The 15377-nt window shown below is 39.3% G+C and overlaps 1 protein-coding gene across 1 annotated transcript in view; it reads right to left on the bottom strand.

The window, feature by feature from the left end:
- LOC101638545 (calcium-binding mitochondrial carrier protein SCaMC-1) overlaps positions 1-15377 on the bottom strand; it is a 128643-nt gene that overhangs the window by 83648 nt on the left and 29618 nt on the right. Inside the window, exons 4-5 of the mRNA XM_045292122.1 lie at positions 9642-9753; positions 6603-6761 (exon numbers count right to left, since the gene is read on the bottom strand). Coding sequence (XP_045148057.1) covers positions 6603-6761; positions 9642-9753 — 271 coding nt within the window. The remainder of the gene's footprint in view (positions 1-6602; positions 6762-9641; positions 9754-15377) is intronic.

Genomic DNA, 15377 nt, shown 5'->3' with positions numbered 1-15377 from the left:
AATTTTATAAGAATACATACCTCTAGTGGATAAATACAGGTCTGAGTAGTTACACCAGCCAATGAACCAGATATAAATCTCTCAGGATTTCCTACTTTAGCACCATCAAAACTAAGCCATTTCTTGAACTGTATAAATAAAAGCATTCAAATGTAAAGTATTATGGAAATGAAATATATATTGTTTCTAAGTTTATAATATTAGTTATTAGCATAAAATGATATACCAGATACTCAATATTAGTAGATCCTCATAGAACAGTTCGTTTTAATTTTTATACACTTAATTTTCTAAGATAATAACGACCTTGATTGCTTGTATTTTTTACATTTTCTGCAGAATACATTAGAGGCATTAAATCACTTAAGCATATTCATGAATATAGTATTTGCCTAAGAGGTATGCAAATGGCACACACAGTCCTAGGACTGAATCTTTTATCTCTTTGCAACCCTACAGCTTAGCTTTGATCATCATTCACTATTGTTTGGCTACTGGATTTTAAGCGATAGTAACTTAATGTAGGAGGGAAGCTTTTTGTGGGCGGAGGGAGACATCGGACAGTGTAACTTATGACAATACTATAAGATGTGAATTATGAAGGGTTCATGGGGGGGGAGGGGGAAATGAGCAACTGATATTAAGGGCTGAGGTGGAGGGCAAATGTTTTGAGAATGATGAGGGCAGGAATGTGCATATGTGCTTGACACAATGGATGGATGGATGGATTGTGATGAGAATTGTAGGAGCCCCCAATAAAATAATTAAGAAAACACTTAAGGATCTGCTCTGTAAACCTGCATCCAATTCACAATAAAGTGTCAAGAAAGAAAGGAGCTATAAAGCTATAAAAAAAAAAATTCAAGGGAGAACGGGAAGTCATCCGAAAAGTGTCCTATTCTGTCAACCTCCCATAAAATGGCCCTCCCACAGGATCGTAGCTTGTATAAGGAGGAACCTGTAGACTCAGAGGCTCATTCTTCTTAGACTCTCATATGTGTTTCTCCTCCAGTCCCTTCCCATCCTACTCCTCATGCACACACACCTGCACGTGCACACGCACATGTATTCTTGACCACCTGCTGCATTCATCCATCTCCTTTGTCTTATAGTTAAGTGGCCTCTTTGTATTGACATGCTTGTATCAGCGCGCGCACACACACACACACACACACACAAACATATACAACAAAACAGAATAATGCTTCCACACCCATCGTGTAACTACTACACCACCAGGGCTCCTAAAGAGAACTAGAACAATGCACAAGAACAGCACTGACCAGGATTGGGCAATGCCATTTTCAGAGGAGGTTTCCTGGCAAAAACAAATTCTGAGTGAATTCCTACAAGGATGTTCACTACTACATGACATAGGGGAGGTGTGTGCTTATATGTGTTGGTGGGGCAGAGTTAGCCCGGGAACAGGAAAGCTGAGAGGCAGAGATCATGCAGTATTCAGCTGCATCATGGGCATGGAGACCAGTAGTAAGATGCCAGATCAGAGGGCAGTGAAGTGGTCCACACCAGCTACAGCCATCCGAGGCACCCTCCCAGGGGAGTCCTGTCACTGCTCCTTGTGGTGAAGACACACCAGGCAAACCACAGCTCAACCCCAAACCAGCGGGGGAAGGAGGGGAGCTACTTATAAGGCTAATGTGTCACTTTCTTAATTTTCTAAACTATTAGTTATTCCAAGCACAGGGCCCATCTAACTCCAGAAGTCTAACTCTAAGCTAGCTAGATCCTTCAGGAAGCCTAAGCATAATATCCCCACTCAAGGAATTTATGGCTCACAGGAATATATGGGAATACAACAGGATTTCTATTATTCAATGGAAAACTGATTCTTCTACAAATTAGTGCTCTAAGGAGACTGGGCAAAGGAGGCCCTTGCTTTGTTAGGGGTGCTCAGGAAACACTCCTAAGAGGTGGAAGGCCTTATGGGGATCCTGAGGGATAAACAGATCTTTAACAGGAAAGGAAAACATGGAAGGCCGCAATATGCTCAGAATCATGAGAACACTGTATCACTTACGAAACGTTATCGTCTCCAAGAAGAGTTAGCATGCATATATTAGACTACGGTCAAGAGGGCTCAGAAAGGAGTCATGTTGAATGGAAGCAAAGGGCGTGTACTGGTAATGTCCAAGGTCAGAATCCAACAAGTGGCTTAACATGCAAATGCAATACAAAGGCCTTACCAAAATATCAAACTTCTTGTGTATAGAGATAATAGTTTTATTATTGAATATTGGTGTTAGGCTCTGGCATTTCTGCCAAAAATCCATGTCTGTGATCAGAATAAGATAAGATGATCTGAAATATTAGCCCTTCATTGTTGTGATTTGAATCCTCAAACACTCACAGGAAGACAAATTTTTTTTTAATCCCTCCCAAAGATAAATTCTAATCAAAATCCTAGAGATTATTTTTGTCTGCTTTTCTATTTCCTAAATCAAGAAGAAGAAACCCCTGGACCCCAAAATATTCTGATTCTTCAAGAAGACAGTCTCCAAAATTATTTTTAATACCATATGTAGTCTAGTAAATGTCAAGACATTTCAGAGTCTGTGATAATTAATAATGGAAGGCATAATGAAAAATATTTCCTATGAATGCTCAACCACATAGTCCTATTAATGATCATGATAAGAAATCTACCTCCCAAACCCACTACTGAATCATTTCTGCTTAATATAAGGTTAAGCTGAATCAGTAACTTGAACAAGTGAAGTCAACAGAAAGCAACAGAGAAGCTGGATTTTGAGGTGAAACCATTCATTTGTTCATTCAGAGACACTGACTGAGCACTAATCTCATACCAGACTCAATTCAGGAGCTGGGGGACGTAAAGGAGCCCCTGACTTCATGGAATGTTCACTCTAAATTCAACTCAATTTTATGAGAAATGTCAAATCATACCAAGAATTTCAACTTAAAAACTTTCCTTCCAGATATTAGTGGGAGATGCTTTCCTATAATTTATGTTAATGTGAAATATCTACTCTGAATTCAAAATGAATAGGCTAAAATTCTATATTTCCTCTAAAATTCACTCAGACAAGGACATGGACGTCTTTATAAATGATATGAAATTCAGAATCACAGAATTTAATGTTGAAGAATCTCTTGAGTTCATCTAGCCTAATCCCCATAAAGGAGCCCTGGTGGTGTAGTGGGTTGAGCTTTGGGCTGCTAACCACAGGGTCAGCAGTTCAAATCCATCAGTTGTTCTGAGAGAGAAGAAATTAGGCTTTCTGCTCCCGTAAAGATCTACAGCCTCAGAAACCCAAGTGGGGCAGTTCTACTCAGTCCTCTTGGCTCTCCCTGGGTAAGAATGAACCCAATGGAAGTGGGTGAGTAGATTAATGTGTACCTTCCATAGCATGTCCCAAGCCTCTCTAGCCAATAAACTCAAGAGCAGATGGGCCAACTGTCTAGTCCAGTGAGTACTAATGAATTATTTGTCCTAACTACAGAGGTAGGAACTACCACATACTAAATATACTAGATCTTTATGTTTAGTCTCCCGAAAGAGAAGGTCCTCATGAAGTTCAAGTGGAAAATGATGATGTAGTGCAACAATAGCCTTAGGAGGGCTGTATGCGAACCTTTATTGAATCCCTTTACTAAGGCTTCTTTGCCAATGAATTCGATAGATGATAGTAATTACCTGTTCATATGCCCAGAACTTCACAGCTGTCTCAGGGGCGATTTTAATGACATTTGTCCCATTTCCTCTCCAAAGGGAGCGGATGCCTCCTTCTTTCACCATCTGTCGAAAGCCACCAACTAAGTTCATCTTGTCTGACTTTGAGCCAAGAACCTAGATAAAAGTAAAATGATGTCAAATGTGGGCCGGGTGTATTTCAACTATTTCCAAAGTAACTGCAAATTAGCCTCTCTTTTCTGACAGTATTTATTAATTAAGATTTATTTGAAAATACAGAAGATTGAAAACATAGCAGGTCTTTGAACCGCCTCTTTCTGGTTGGAACCCCTGCTGAGGATTTGTATTGTCACCCTAGATGCATTCAATCAGAATCTACAGTTTAATAAGCTCGCCGGGTGATTCTTAAAGATGCTGTTAAGATATTAATTATGGTTACTATCTCTTGAGGGGAAATGCAAATTCCAAAGCAAGGAGCTGAGCCAGAATGGACTGGTTTGAAGCTCCAGTAACTACACAATGATGACAGGAATGATCATCATTTTCAAGTTCTGTATCTGAACCTCAAACTGAGAACAGAGTGTATTCTTCAGCCTGAAAAAGAAGACACCGGAGTCATGAGCAACGTGTGAATGATCATGAGCAATACGTGTAAGACATGGTGAACCAGATTAGACAAATATGAGACTATGAAACACCTATGGAACTCAAGCGATTTTAAGATAAGTGAAAAGGAAGTACTCTGTCAGTAAAATAATAACCCCTTCCCACAACTAATATAGTCATGAAAATATAAGTTAATCTGAGAATGATTTGTACATATCAGAGCCATAGATGCTGGGAGGAACACAGCTTGATGCCAAAAACAGCCATGTGTGCTTCCATAGCGTGTCCCAGGGCTCTCTAGCCAACAAACTCAAGAGCAGATGAGCCAACTGCCTAGTCCAATGCGACTAGTCCAGCAGTCTCAGTCAATGAATCACTTGCCCTAACTATAGACTAACACACTAAATATACTAGATCTTACTGTTGCCTACATAGAAACACTTGTTGAAAATAAATTATTAAATTTATAAAATAAATAAAAATAACCATAGAAAGCTATTCTTGTGAGTTTCAGCATCTACAAAATGAGTGACCACCACACACACAAACGCTAAATCTATTACTACATACTTAAAAAATACTTTTGAAGTTATCTCTATTCCTAATAAATGAACATTTTATTTGTCTACAAATGAGTAACATACCATAGATGTCACAGAGTCAAAATACATATTTCTGAAACACTTATCCTTGTCTTCGTGCATAAGGAGGCCCCTCGCACAGTACTGGAAGGGCCTCAGCAGTCTCAGTCAATGAATTTTATTCCCTTTCACTTCAGAGGAGAGATCGTTTCCTATCACAGTGTATTTCTTACTCATGATACCAGTTACAGTTGTTTTTCTAAATCCCAACTAAGCCTATATTGTTGCTAGAATATAAGATTGTTGAGTGAAAAATAACAAATCACTATTTGCTATAGTTTTCCTTCATAGCACTTAGAACAATTAACACATAGTAGATGCTCAGTAGCTACTTTTGAAATTAGTACATTGTAAGTACTAGAAAAACCAATCCAGGAATCAGATCTTTCGCTCTGTCTGCCGTGATGCAGCTGACTGAGCGGGCGCATTCCAGAATCCCACTTCTCAAGTCAGGAAGCTGTAGTCCAGAAGAGTCCATTTGATTTGCAATAAGCAAGGCTCACAATAAATATTGTGAGAAAAGAAAACCATTATCTCTGTGCCTAAATACATTTTGGTACTTTGGCACATACATTCTAAAATTTCACCATGTTTTTTTTCCATACAGAAATATAAGGACAAACATTAAAAGTAGTTGCATAACACACACAACTTTGAAAGATTTTTTAAGCTACTACTAGGTTCCAATCGTGTTTCCAGTATAGCAGCTACTGTCATATACCCTGTATCACTGAAGTCTTCCTTGTCACATATTATTATTCCAATTCCAGAGGGAAGGGAAATGAGGCCTTCAGCGGTTTCACGCTGTGGGAGAGCCACAGTCTTTGAGCCAGGGACACCCCCAACCCACTGCCACTGACTCCAGCCGCGGAGAGCCCATAGGACCAGGACCAGAGCTCCAAAGGGTTCCCGAGGCGGCGCCCATCGCTCGTCTTCCTCGTGAAGAGCTGCTGCTGGTGGGCTGGACCGACTGGGGAGGTGAAAGTGCTGCCCGGTGCTTAACCCGCTGCGCCACGAAGGCTCCTAGAATATACCCCATTCCTCCTCTAATCTGTTGTCAAGAAAAGAAGATTTCAATTCTCTGAGCCCCTGGTTCCCGACGGTTAAAGTGAAGTTCAAGCTTCTATCTCATTGTCAACACTAAAGAGTCCATGGGTCCCCACAGTGAGCCCCAACACACAATCCATCCCTGTCCGTTCTTCTCCGAGTCCTCTCCGCCCAGGCAAGGCTCCACTCATCATAAACAGCCAAGCCGTCGGTAAACCCACGTCTCTGTCTGCTACCCTCAGCTGAAAAATACTTTTCAGTCTATCCTGGCTTCAAGATTGTAGAACTCACAATATGCCACTTTTGACAAAGAACATCAATAGAAAGGAGTAATCTAAGGAGAATCCTTCAAAATGGAGATTTTGTTTTGTTTTTTCATTAAACATTTCAAGTATCAGAAGAATGACAAAAGCTAAAACTGCATTACTTACACACACTAACATTTTAAAGTTCTATAGAACGCACAAAACTATTTCATGGACTGAATTTAACGACATAATAGAGATTTTTTTTTTCAAGCTGTTAAAGGATATGCGTCAGAAACCTTTTCTTCAATTTCTTTTTTCAAGCACCATTTTTTGGTCTGCTTTTCTTGCAATGTCTGAGAACACTGAGCACTTGGTCACAAAGCTCACCTGCATCATGATTTTCAGGCGATCCAAAGGGGCGGTGCTGGTTCGAGAGACAGCGCCGGCCACGCCCCCGGCCAACAGCTGCCTCCACCACTGTCCAGAGAGCTTCTCATCTTCTGTGAATTCATCTGGGATCGCTAAACTATCCCCGATGTCAATTCCCTGTTAAACAGAAAACAGAATCCCATGTTCCTTCTGTTGAAAAATAGATTAACCCAGGAGTGTTTTTGTCTTAGGAGAGAATCATACGCTGTTTTCTACTTAAGGACAACTATTTTTCTTAGAAAGTACACAGAACCATTTAAAGCATGTATGGTATTATAAACATCTCATTCACTCTAAATTAGCTATACTACACATTCACAAGATATGAAAATTAATAGCAATCGCAAAATTACAAAACCAAGACTTACAAATTTTTCTGAATTGGCTGAGAGTCAAGTTTTCTCTTTATGGAATAAAAGAATCACATGCAGTAAATTCCTTTTAGCTATAGCCACTGCCACAATTCCTAATGTCAGGAAATTGTTCTCATATGTGATGATATTGTTTAAAAATATCAGCTGGATTTTTAAAAATTACTTCCCCTACCTCAAAAATCATATCTACATTATCTAAATTACATAATATGATTTAAGCATTTAAATTAAATTAAAAGTATGCATATGAAGACCTGTAAACTCATCTTTATGAAATGGCCTATACATCTGGCTTATAATTTTTTAAAGGCCATAGATTCATAAGATTTTGCTAATAGGGAGGTATTCTTATAAATCACCCTTTCAATATATTCTAAACATTATTATAAATTACTAGAACAGCTTGAGAGCAAAGCAAGTCTTATAATAATAGCTTTATAATTTTATTAGAGTAATAATTTCAGTGTGTAAAATATCATAGGTAAGAATGTAGGGTTAAGGGCAATGCTATGGTAATAACTCTCTCTTGCTTCACTTTACTATCAATAAAATGAGTATGTGATATGTAGCCTCAAACATTATGAATTATCTCCAAAGATGCTACAAGAGTATGATCATGTGAATCTACTCTGACATAGTATAAACTTTAATCTAGGCAACTTAACTCACTCTCACTGCCATCGATTAGATTCTGACTCATGATAACCCTGTAGGACAAAGTAGAACTGCCCTCTCTGGGTCCCCAAACTTAACTCTTTACAGGAGTAGAAAATTTCATCTTTCTCCTGCAGGGACGCTGGTCGTTTCGAACTGCTGAGCCTTAAGTCCAACAAGGAACCCACTAGAAAGGCGAGGCAACTTATAATGTCTACACAGTTGAAAAGACATCAGTCACTAATAATTTTACAAGGTTCCATAGAGGTCTAGGCCCTGGTAGTACTGGCAACGTGAACTCTAGGCTTCATTTAACCTACTCCTCTGTAGGGTTGTCGGGGCTGTAAATCTTTACAGAAGCAGACAGCCCTGTCTTTCTCCCTAGACGCGGCTGGTAGGTGTGAAGTTTGTGGTTAACAGTCCAATGTTTATCCTACAGCACCACCAGACCTCCTTAGCTTCACTTAGTGCAGTGAAATTCTTCCAATGTCTTTGTGTATACCTGTACCAATTTGACTGAAATACAGGAAGGAGGATATAAGAAAAGTACATGGCTGGTGAGCGGAGGGAAGTCCCCCAGAGAACCCCAACTGGCTTCAGGAGTAGACTGCACAACTTCATGTACACTGGTGTAGGTTACTAGAATATTGAAGAGAATTCATTAAAAATTCAAAGTTTTGGGGGATATAGACAGGATTGAAAGACTAAGAAGATTAGCAAGAATGAATTTTTAACTTTCAATGATTTTATTATAAGTAAGTACTCATGTCATTTGACCACACAGGCAAAAATCCACGGAAGGTATCACTGCCCATCCCTCATTCAATGGTCCAGGAGATCCAGCCTGGCACTGAGGCGCTGAGATTCACCAGACAGTTTTGAATCTTTAAAAGACACCATCCTGTTACTTTCAGGTCCCTAAGATACAATAAACAAACAAATCTATTGCCACCCATCATAGCATGACTGTAAGATAGACCAGACCTGACTCACAGAGCTTCCAGAACTGTCATCTTCATGGGCCCAATTGACATATCTTTCTCCCATGGTGATTCAAATCACCAGCCTTGTGGTCAGAAGCCGAGCGCTTACTTAAATATAAATAAAAGATGCACAGCTTATCCTCTTTAAATTCTGAACCTCTGGTATAAACAGATACCGTATCTTCAAGGTTAGACAGGGTTCTCTAGAGAGATAAAACCAGATTGCTGATAATTTTATATATGTATTTATAAAGATAGATATATAACACAAGTAATGAACTGTTATAAACAGATAGATAGATAGATAGATAGATAGATAGATAGATAGATAGATAGATAGATAGATAGATAATACAGGAAATGAACAGTTAAATTATACAGCAGTACAAATGGCTCTGTGCAACTCACTCCCATGAGAGAGTTGTGAGACACTAGTATTCCTTCAAGTCTTAAGGACCGTCCAGTAGTTCTCTGTAGAGAGAGAGCTAGGCTATCTCAGCACAGGCAGCAAAACAACCAGGCAGGTCACCAACTGTCAGTCCTCAGCTCCAGAGATGTAAATTTCAACCATATGGTCTTAAAGGGACCTCAACTTACAGCAACACAGTTCACAGGATAGGCATCCCACAGGTAGTGTAGCCTGTAAATTGAGGCACTGAACAAGCCAGGCAGCTGCCCACTGGTCCAATGATCAAAGAGCGAGAGACAAGAAAGGCGAGGCTCACTGAGCCATTTATCTCTCCGCCCTTCGATTAATCCCACTTGTGTTTATCGGCCAGGCTGGCACAATAAACTAACTATCTCATTCAGTCTTGAGGATTTTTTTAAGATACTCTCTGCCTGTGCATAATAGAACATGGGGTTACAGAACTACTGGGGACTCTCACATCCTGACCATATGATAGGAGACACTTGGGTGAATGCTGTACCTACGGCTGATAGCCCCACTCCAACTAATGGCAAATTAACACCTTAAACACGCTTACAGTGGAATGTTTCCAGAAACGAATGATTTCCTCAATGTCATTAGCGGGATTGAATAAGAAGTAGTCCCTCCATTCATTCCAGTCCACAGTCATGGTACCATCAGCATCAATGCTGCAAATGAAAAGACTCTGGTTAAAGATGGAACAAAATTGACAAACAAAACTACATTAATGGTTATTTTACAGGGTAATGGTTTCTTTTCCAATATCCTAGTTAAATGGAAAAAAAAGTCCCAAATCACAAGTATCGATTGTTGGAATGGCAGTAAGCATTTGGTGTTCTTGTTCCCACTGCCTCGCTATCAACGCATAGCAACCCTGTCGGGAAGAGTAGAACTGCCCCTATGGTTCCCCAGACTGTCAGCCTCATCTTTCTCCCAAGGAGTGACTGGTGGATTCAAACTGGTGGTGATGAACTCATTCTTGTTTGACGGATTCAATGGACAACAAATTTACAGAGCCCTCTCCTTGAACTATGGAGTAATATGATGCCTGTGTTAGCTCCTAATAAAATGGTTTGGAAGAAAAACTATGAGTAAATAAATGAAATTGTTAGTTAACATACACACCCATCCCCCCACCCCGAATAAAAGAATAGTTTTAACACTGCCAAACACTCAGTCAATGAGCTGTCAAGCTCAAAAGCTGAGGAGTTTGAGGAAGTTGTAATGTCTACATTCCTACTGCACTTTTCCTTGCACAGTCTCAGGAAGTATTTCCTAATGTCCTATTGTAACATTTGAGTGGGATTTTGACATATGTTCTCAGTTTCCTTCAACAAGTTCAGAAAATTCACAAGTGGTCATAAAATATCAAACTCTTTATGACTGGACCTCTTGAGTATTCAGAAATCCTGCTATCTCCTCTTCAACATTAAAAACAAATACATTTTATACTTAAATAGTGTTTGTTTTTTCCTAAGCACAATTCTGAATTGACTGTGCCTGGATTTATGACTGTCAATTCACTGCTGTACCCCCAGCCCTCTCAGTGTCAGCTCATTTGTTGAATGAATAAATGTCTCTGAAAAGAAGTTTTGAAGCCTCCTTCCAATGTTACTTCTGTCTCATCATCGGTGTTAAAATGATGATGTAACTCTTGACAAGAGTAGATGGCCTCCTCTTTCTCCCTCAGAGAGGCTGGTGGATTAGAACTGCTGCCCTTGCAGTTAGCAGCCTAATGTGTAATCACTGTGCCACCAGGGCTCCTAAATAAAGAAGTAGTTCAATAAAACTTACTTTCAAATATGCATTAATGTGTTTCCTACATGCCACTTTTTACTTTGAACCAATTATGTGAGATTACACTGAAAAAACTCACATCCCAGCACAAACACTCAATATATCCATGAGAGTCCTAATCACACTTTATGTCTATCACAGTGTTCTCAGTTATAATACATACAGCTTTATTGTCATCATTATTTTATAATTTAAGAATAAGTTTTGAGCCACTTGTTTTCATTGAAGATAGGACAATTGGGTTAACTGAAAAATGTAAATCACTTGCAATAAACATGAAAATGCTTTTGCCAAGAAGACTCAACTGGTTAACTGAATGATAGTCAAGATGAGCACAACAATGAACCCGTCCTCAGGTGCCACTCTCCCCACAGCATTGCAACCAGGCTGCCTCCTTGCTGGTCCTTACATATCTCAAGCACATTTCCATTGAGACCCTCCACTAGTTGTATATTCTTTCCCCAGTTATCCATAGGTCTGACGACCTCTTCCTCCGTTTCCAATCCTGGTTCACATGTTAGCTCAGCAAGGCTGATCCTAACTCCTTCTCGACACCACTGGTGAGCTGCTGTTGCTATCCCAGTCTCCCACCACACTCACCTTCTCTCAGCTCTATCTTCTAACAGAATCAATCATTTCCTAGGATGCTTCCTTAGTATTGGACCCCATTCCCAACCTTCTCCGCCTGCATACACAACCATATTCCAAAAAGGCAAGAGTGGTTTTTGATTCTGTTAACCGAAATAGCCCAAGTGTCTAGCACACTATTTGTACAAAGTATGTACTCATCGAGTATTTATTGAATAAATAATGAAACACCAAACTCTATAACTGAAAGTCACAGAACAGCCAGTATGGACAATCTGCTCCCGGGACAAAATAGTACCTTGCTGGGTCAATGAGCTAAAAAGGTTGAGCACCTCTTGCCATGTTTACTGGCTATTCCCCTTGTGTGAAATGTCTATCAATGTCTTTTGCCCATTCTTGACTGAGTTGTTTGTCTTTTTCTGATTTATTTATCATTACAGTCCTTCATATAAGGAATTCCAAACCTTAAAGTTACAAATTAGCAAATGGCTCCTCCTAGTGTCTGACTTTGCTTTTCCGTTTGTTTTTCATGACTATAATTAAATATTCTTAATTTCAATGTTACTGAAGCTATTAATCTTTTCAATTACAGTGTTACCTTTTGAGTCTTTTTGTCTTAAATAAGGTATTTTCTACTCAGAGTGATATGTATCCATTTTTTTCTCTCAACAGTGTCTGTAGTTTGTTTTTCTTTAGTGTCTATAGTTTTATCTTTTACATTTAGGTGGATTTTTCTGTATGGTCTAAGGTAATTATCCAATTTCATTTTATAGCAAATAAATAATGATTGTACAACCTCTCTTCTTCCATCTGATGTGCAAAATATTTGGACATGAGCCTTTATAGAGGTCTAAATACAGGCATGTGCATATGTAAATATATTTATATATAATGGTAGGGAAATAGATCCATATACATATACTTATATGTTAAGTATCCAGGTAGCAGACAGACATTGGGCCTCTACTCAACTACTTCCTCAATGCAAGAACACTTTGTTCTAATAAGCTGCCATTCCGTGATGCTCACCTTCCTGACTCAATTGCTGAAGACATAATGGGTGTATAAGCAAATGTGGTGAAGAAAGCTGATGGTGCCCGGCTAGCAAAAGATAGTGTTTAGTTTGAAGATAAACTAGAGATCATCTCGCTGAGAAGCAACAAAGCCCACATGGAAGAAGCACACCAGCCTGTGTGATCACAAGGTGTCAATGGGATCTGGTATCAGGCATCAAAGAGCCAGAATAAAACATCATATCACTGTGAATAAGGGGCAGCGCAGAGTGGAGACCCAAAGCCCATCTGTAGACAATTCAACATCCCCTTACAGAAGTCACAAGGAAGAGATGAGCCAGTCAGGGTGCAGTATAGCACTATTGAAACATACAAATTTCCTCTAGTTCTTTAACCCTCCCCCACCACACACACACACACTATCATGATCCCAATTCTATCCTACAAATCTTCCTAGACCAGAGCATGTACCCGGGTACAGATAAGAGCTTGAAACACAGGGAATCCAGGACAGATAAACCCCTCAGGATCAATAATAAGAGTATCAATACCAGGAGGGGAAGGAGATGATGGGGGGAGAAAAGGGGAAGAGATCACAATGATCTACATATAACCCCCTCTCTGGGAGATAGACAACAGAAAAGTGGATGAATGGAGACATCAGCCATTGTAAGACATGAAAAAAGGTAATAATTTATAAATTATCAAAGGTTCATGTGGGAGGGAGGGTGGGGGAAAGGGGAGTGAAAATGAGGAGCTGAAACCAAGGGCTCAAGTAGAAAGACAATGTTTTGAGAATGATGATGGCAGCAAATGTACAGATGTGCTTGGCACAATAGATGGATGATATATTGTGATAATAGCTGTATAATCCCGCAATAAAAGGATTTAAATAAAAATTTTTAAAAGGAAGTGGACAAGCTAGTCTATCATTAAAAAAAACTTGCTTGGTCTCTTTTTCTCTATATAAAATCCAGGATAGTTAAATCTATAGAGACAGTAAGTAACTAGATTAATGGCTTCTTAGCAGTATGGCAAGGAGGGAAATGGGGAATAATGAGTACCAGAAAGAAAACAAATGATCTAAAATTGATTGTATTGATGATTAAATATTAAAACTCTTTTTAATATTATTGAACTATTTATATGATATGTGAATCACATGTCAATAAAAGTGTTAAAAGCATTTGGAGATGCTATAATTTCCAAATATGAATGACTCTGTTACTGTGCCGGCTCTTATGATTCCCAGGTTATATTGTTTATTTCTGTAGTAACACCACTGGCTTAAGTATAGCTTAGTAAAAACGCTTGATATCTGATAGGGAAAACCCCTGCTTTTTGTTCTTTAAGACTGTCTTAGTTAGATGTCTGCTTCAAAAGGGGAAGAGGATATTAAGACCAATGAATGCAAAATGGAAGAAAATGTTCCAAAGTTCATTGTGGTGATTAAACAACATTTTAATATGATTGGACTTGTGTAATATGTTCATTACAGCCCAATAAAATCAATTTTGAAAAGCGAGATTGGCTTCATACTCTACCCTCATACCATATGCTACACTAATACCGTATCATTACCATAACAAAGAAACCTGTCCCCAAATGAGATCATAACCACAGGCATAGGGGAGAGGATTTGCAAAACATATTTTTGAGGGGACACAATTCAATTTCCAAGAGGAAGAGCAGTTCCAAATAATGAAATGATTATAACAGGTGGGATGTGGGGCGAGTTAACGAAGCAGAATGAAGATGAAATCTTAGAAGTTGAGTGAGACAAAGAATACTGAAGCTAGATGAATATCGCCTACTTGAATATTAAAGTTTTCTTGGAGTTAAAGAGAAAATGAGGGTTTAACAAAGTGTTCAGATCCTTACTATATGTTGGAAGAGAGAACTAGAGATGAAAAAATGAGAGGGAATAGATAGCACAATGAAAGCCTACAAGAGAAATGACTTTTTACATGACAGCAAAAGATAAAGATTTACCTGATACACGTGGTTAGGAAGGATGACCCTACCCACAGCTACCACTGAAAAGGTGGAATTGAGGCTACATTTCAGGTAAGCATTGAACTGCTAACCCCAGCACAGGGTCAGACATGGCCCAAGGGTGGGGTATTGAGTTTGGATATTTCAGTTAAAGGACTCCTCTCTTATTAATAATAAAAGCCCGACAGTACAAAAGAGATACACAATTCATTATTCATCAAGAAAATGCAAATCAAAAACACAAGGAGATAGCTCTCCACAGCCATTAAACAAAAGCAAGTCAATAAAAACAACAGAACAGCTGTCTCCCAGTCAATGCAGAACAATTCTGTAAACAGAGTAGACCTGCCCTGCAAGTCGGAGGCTACAAATCCTCATGAAAGCAGGCTCTCAGAGCTTCTCCCATGGAGTGGCCGTTGGGTTCAAACCTCAGACTCTTTGGTTAGAAGCCAAGTACTCAACCACTAGGCCATTAGGATTCTTCAAACCCATTAAGATGGTTACAATCAGAAAAATAAACAATCACAAGTATTGGTAAGAATATACAGACATTCTTGTTTTGTAGTACAGTTGCGCAAGCCCCAAGTCACAACAACCCTGCCAAGGCCCTGCAGCGTCGTCATAACTGTTCTTGTTGGAGACATTGTATAAGCACTGTCACTCCGTCTTGCTGGGGGTCTCCCTCGTGTTTGCTGATGTTATACTTTACCAAGCATACGTCTTTCTCTGTGGTAGAGTCCCTCCTGATTACATGTCCAATGTGAGAAGTCTCACCATCCTCTCTACTAAGGAACATTCCTGTGTACTTCTTCCAATGCAGATTAATTCATATTGGACTTCCAGCAATCCATGACAGATTGTTTTAGTCTGGGTACATTAGAGAAAAAAATCCACAGAAA

The sequence above is a fragment of the Echinops telfairi genome, unplaced genomic scaffold (genome assembly GCF_000313985.2).
Source record: "Echinops telfairi isolate 266 unplaced genomic scaffold, ASM31398v2 ScPeMD7_443;HRSCAF=831, whole genome shotgun sequence".
Taxonomy (NCBI): domain Eukaryota; kingdom Metazoa; phylum Chordata; class Mammalia; order Afrosoricida; family Tenrecidae; genus Echinops; species Echinops telfairi.
Note: the sequence above shows the minus strand (reverse complement) of the source record. Positions and strands in the feature narration are given on the sequence as shown.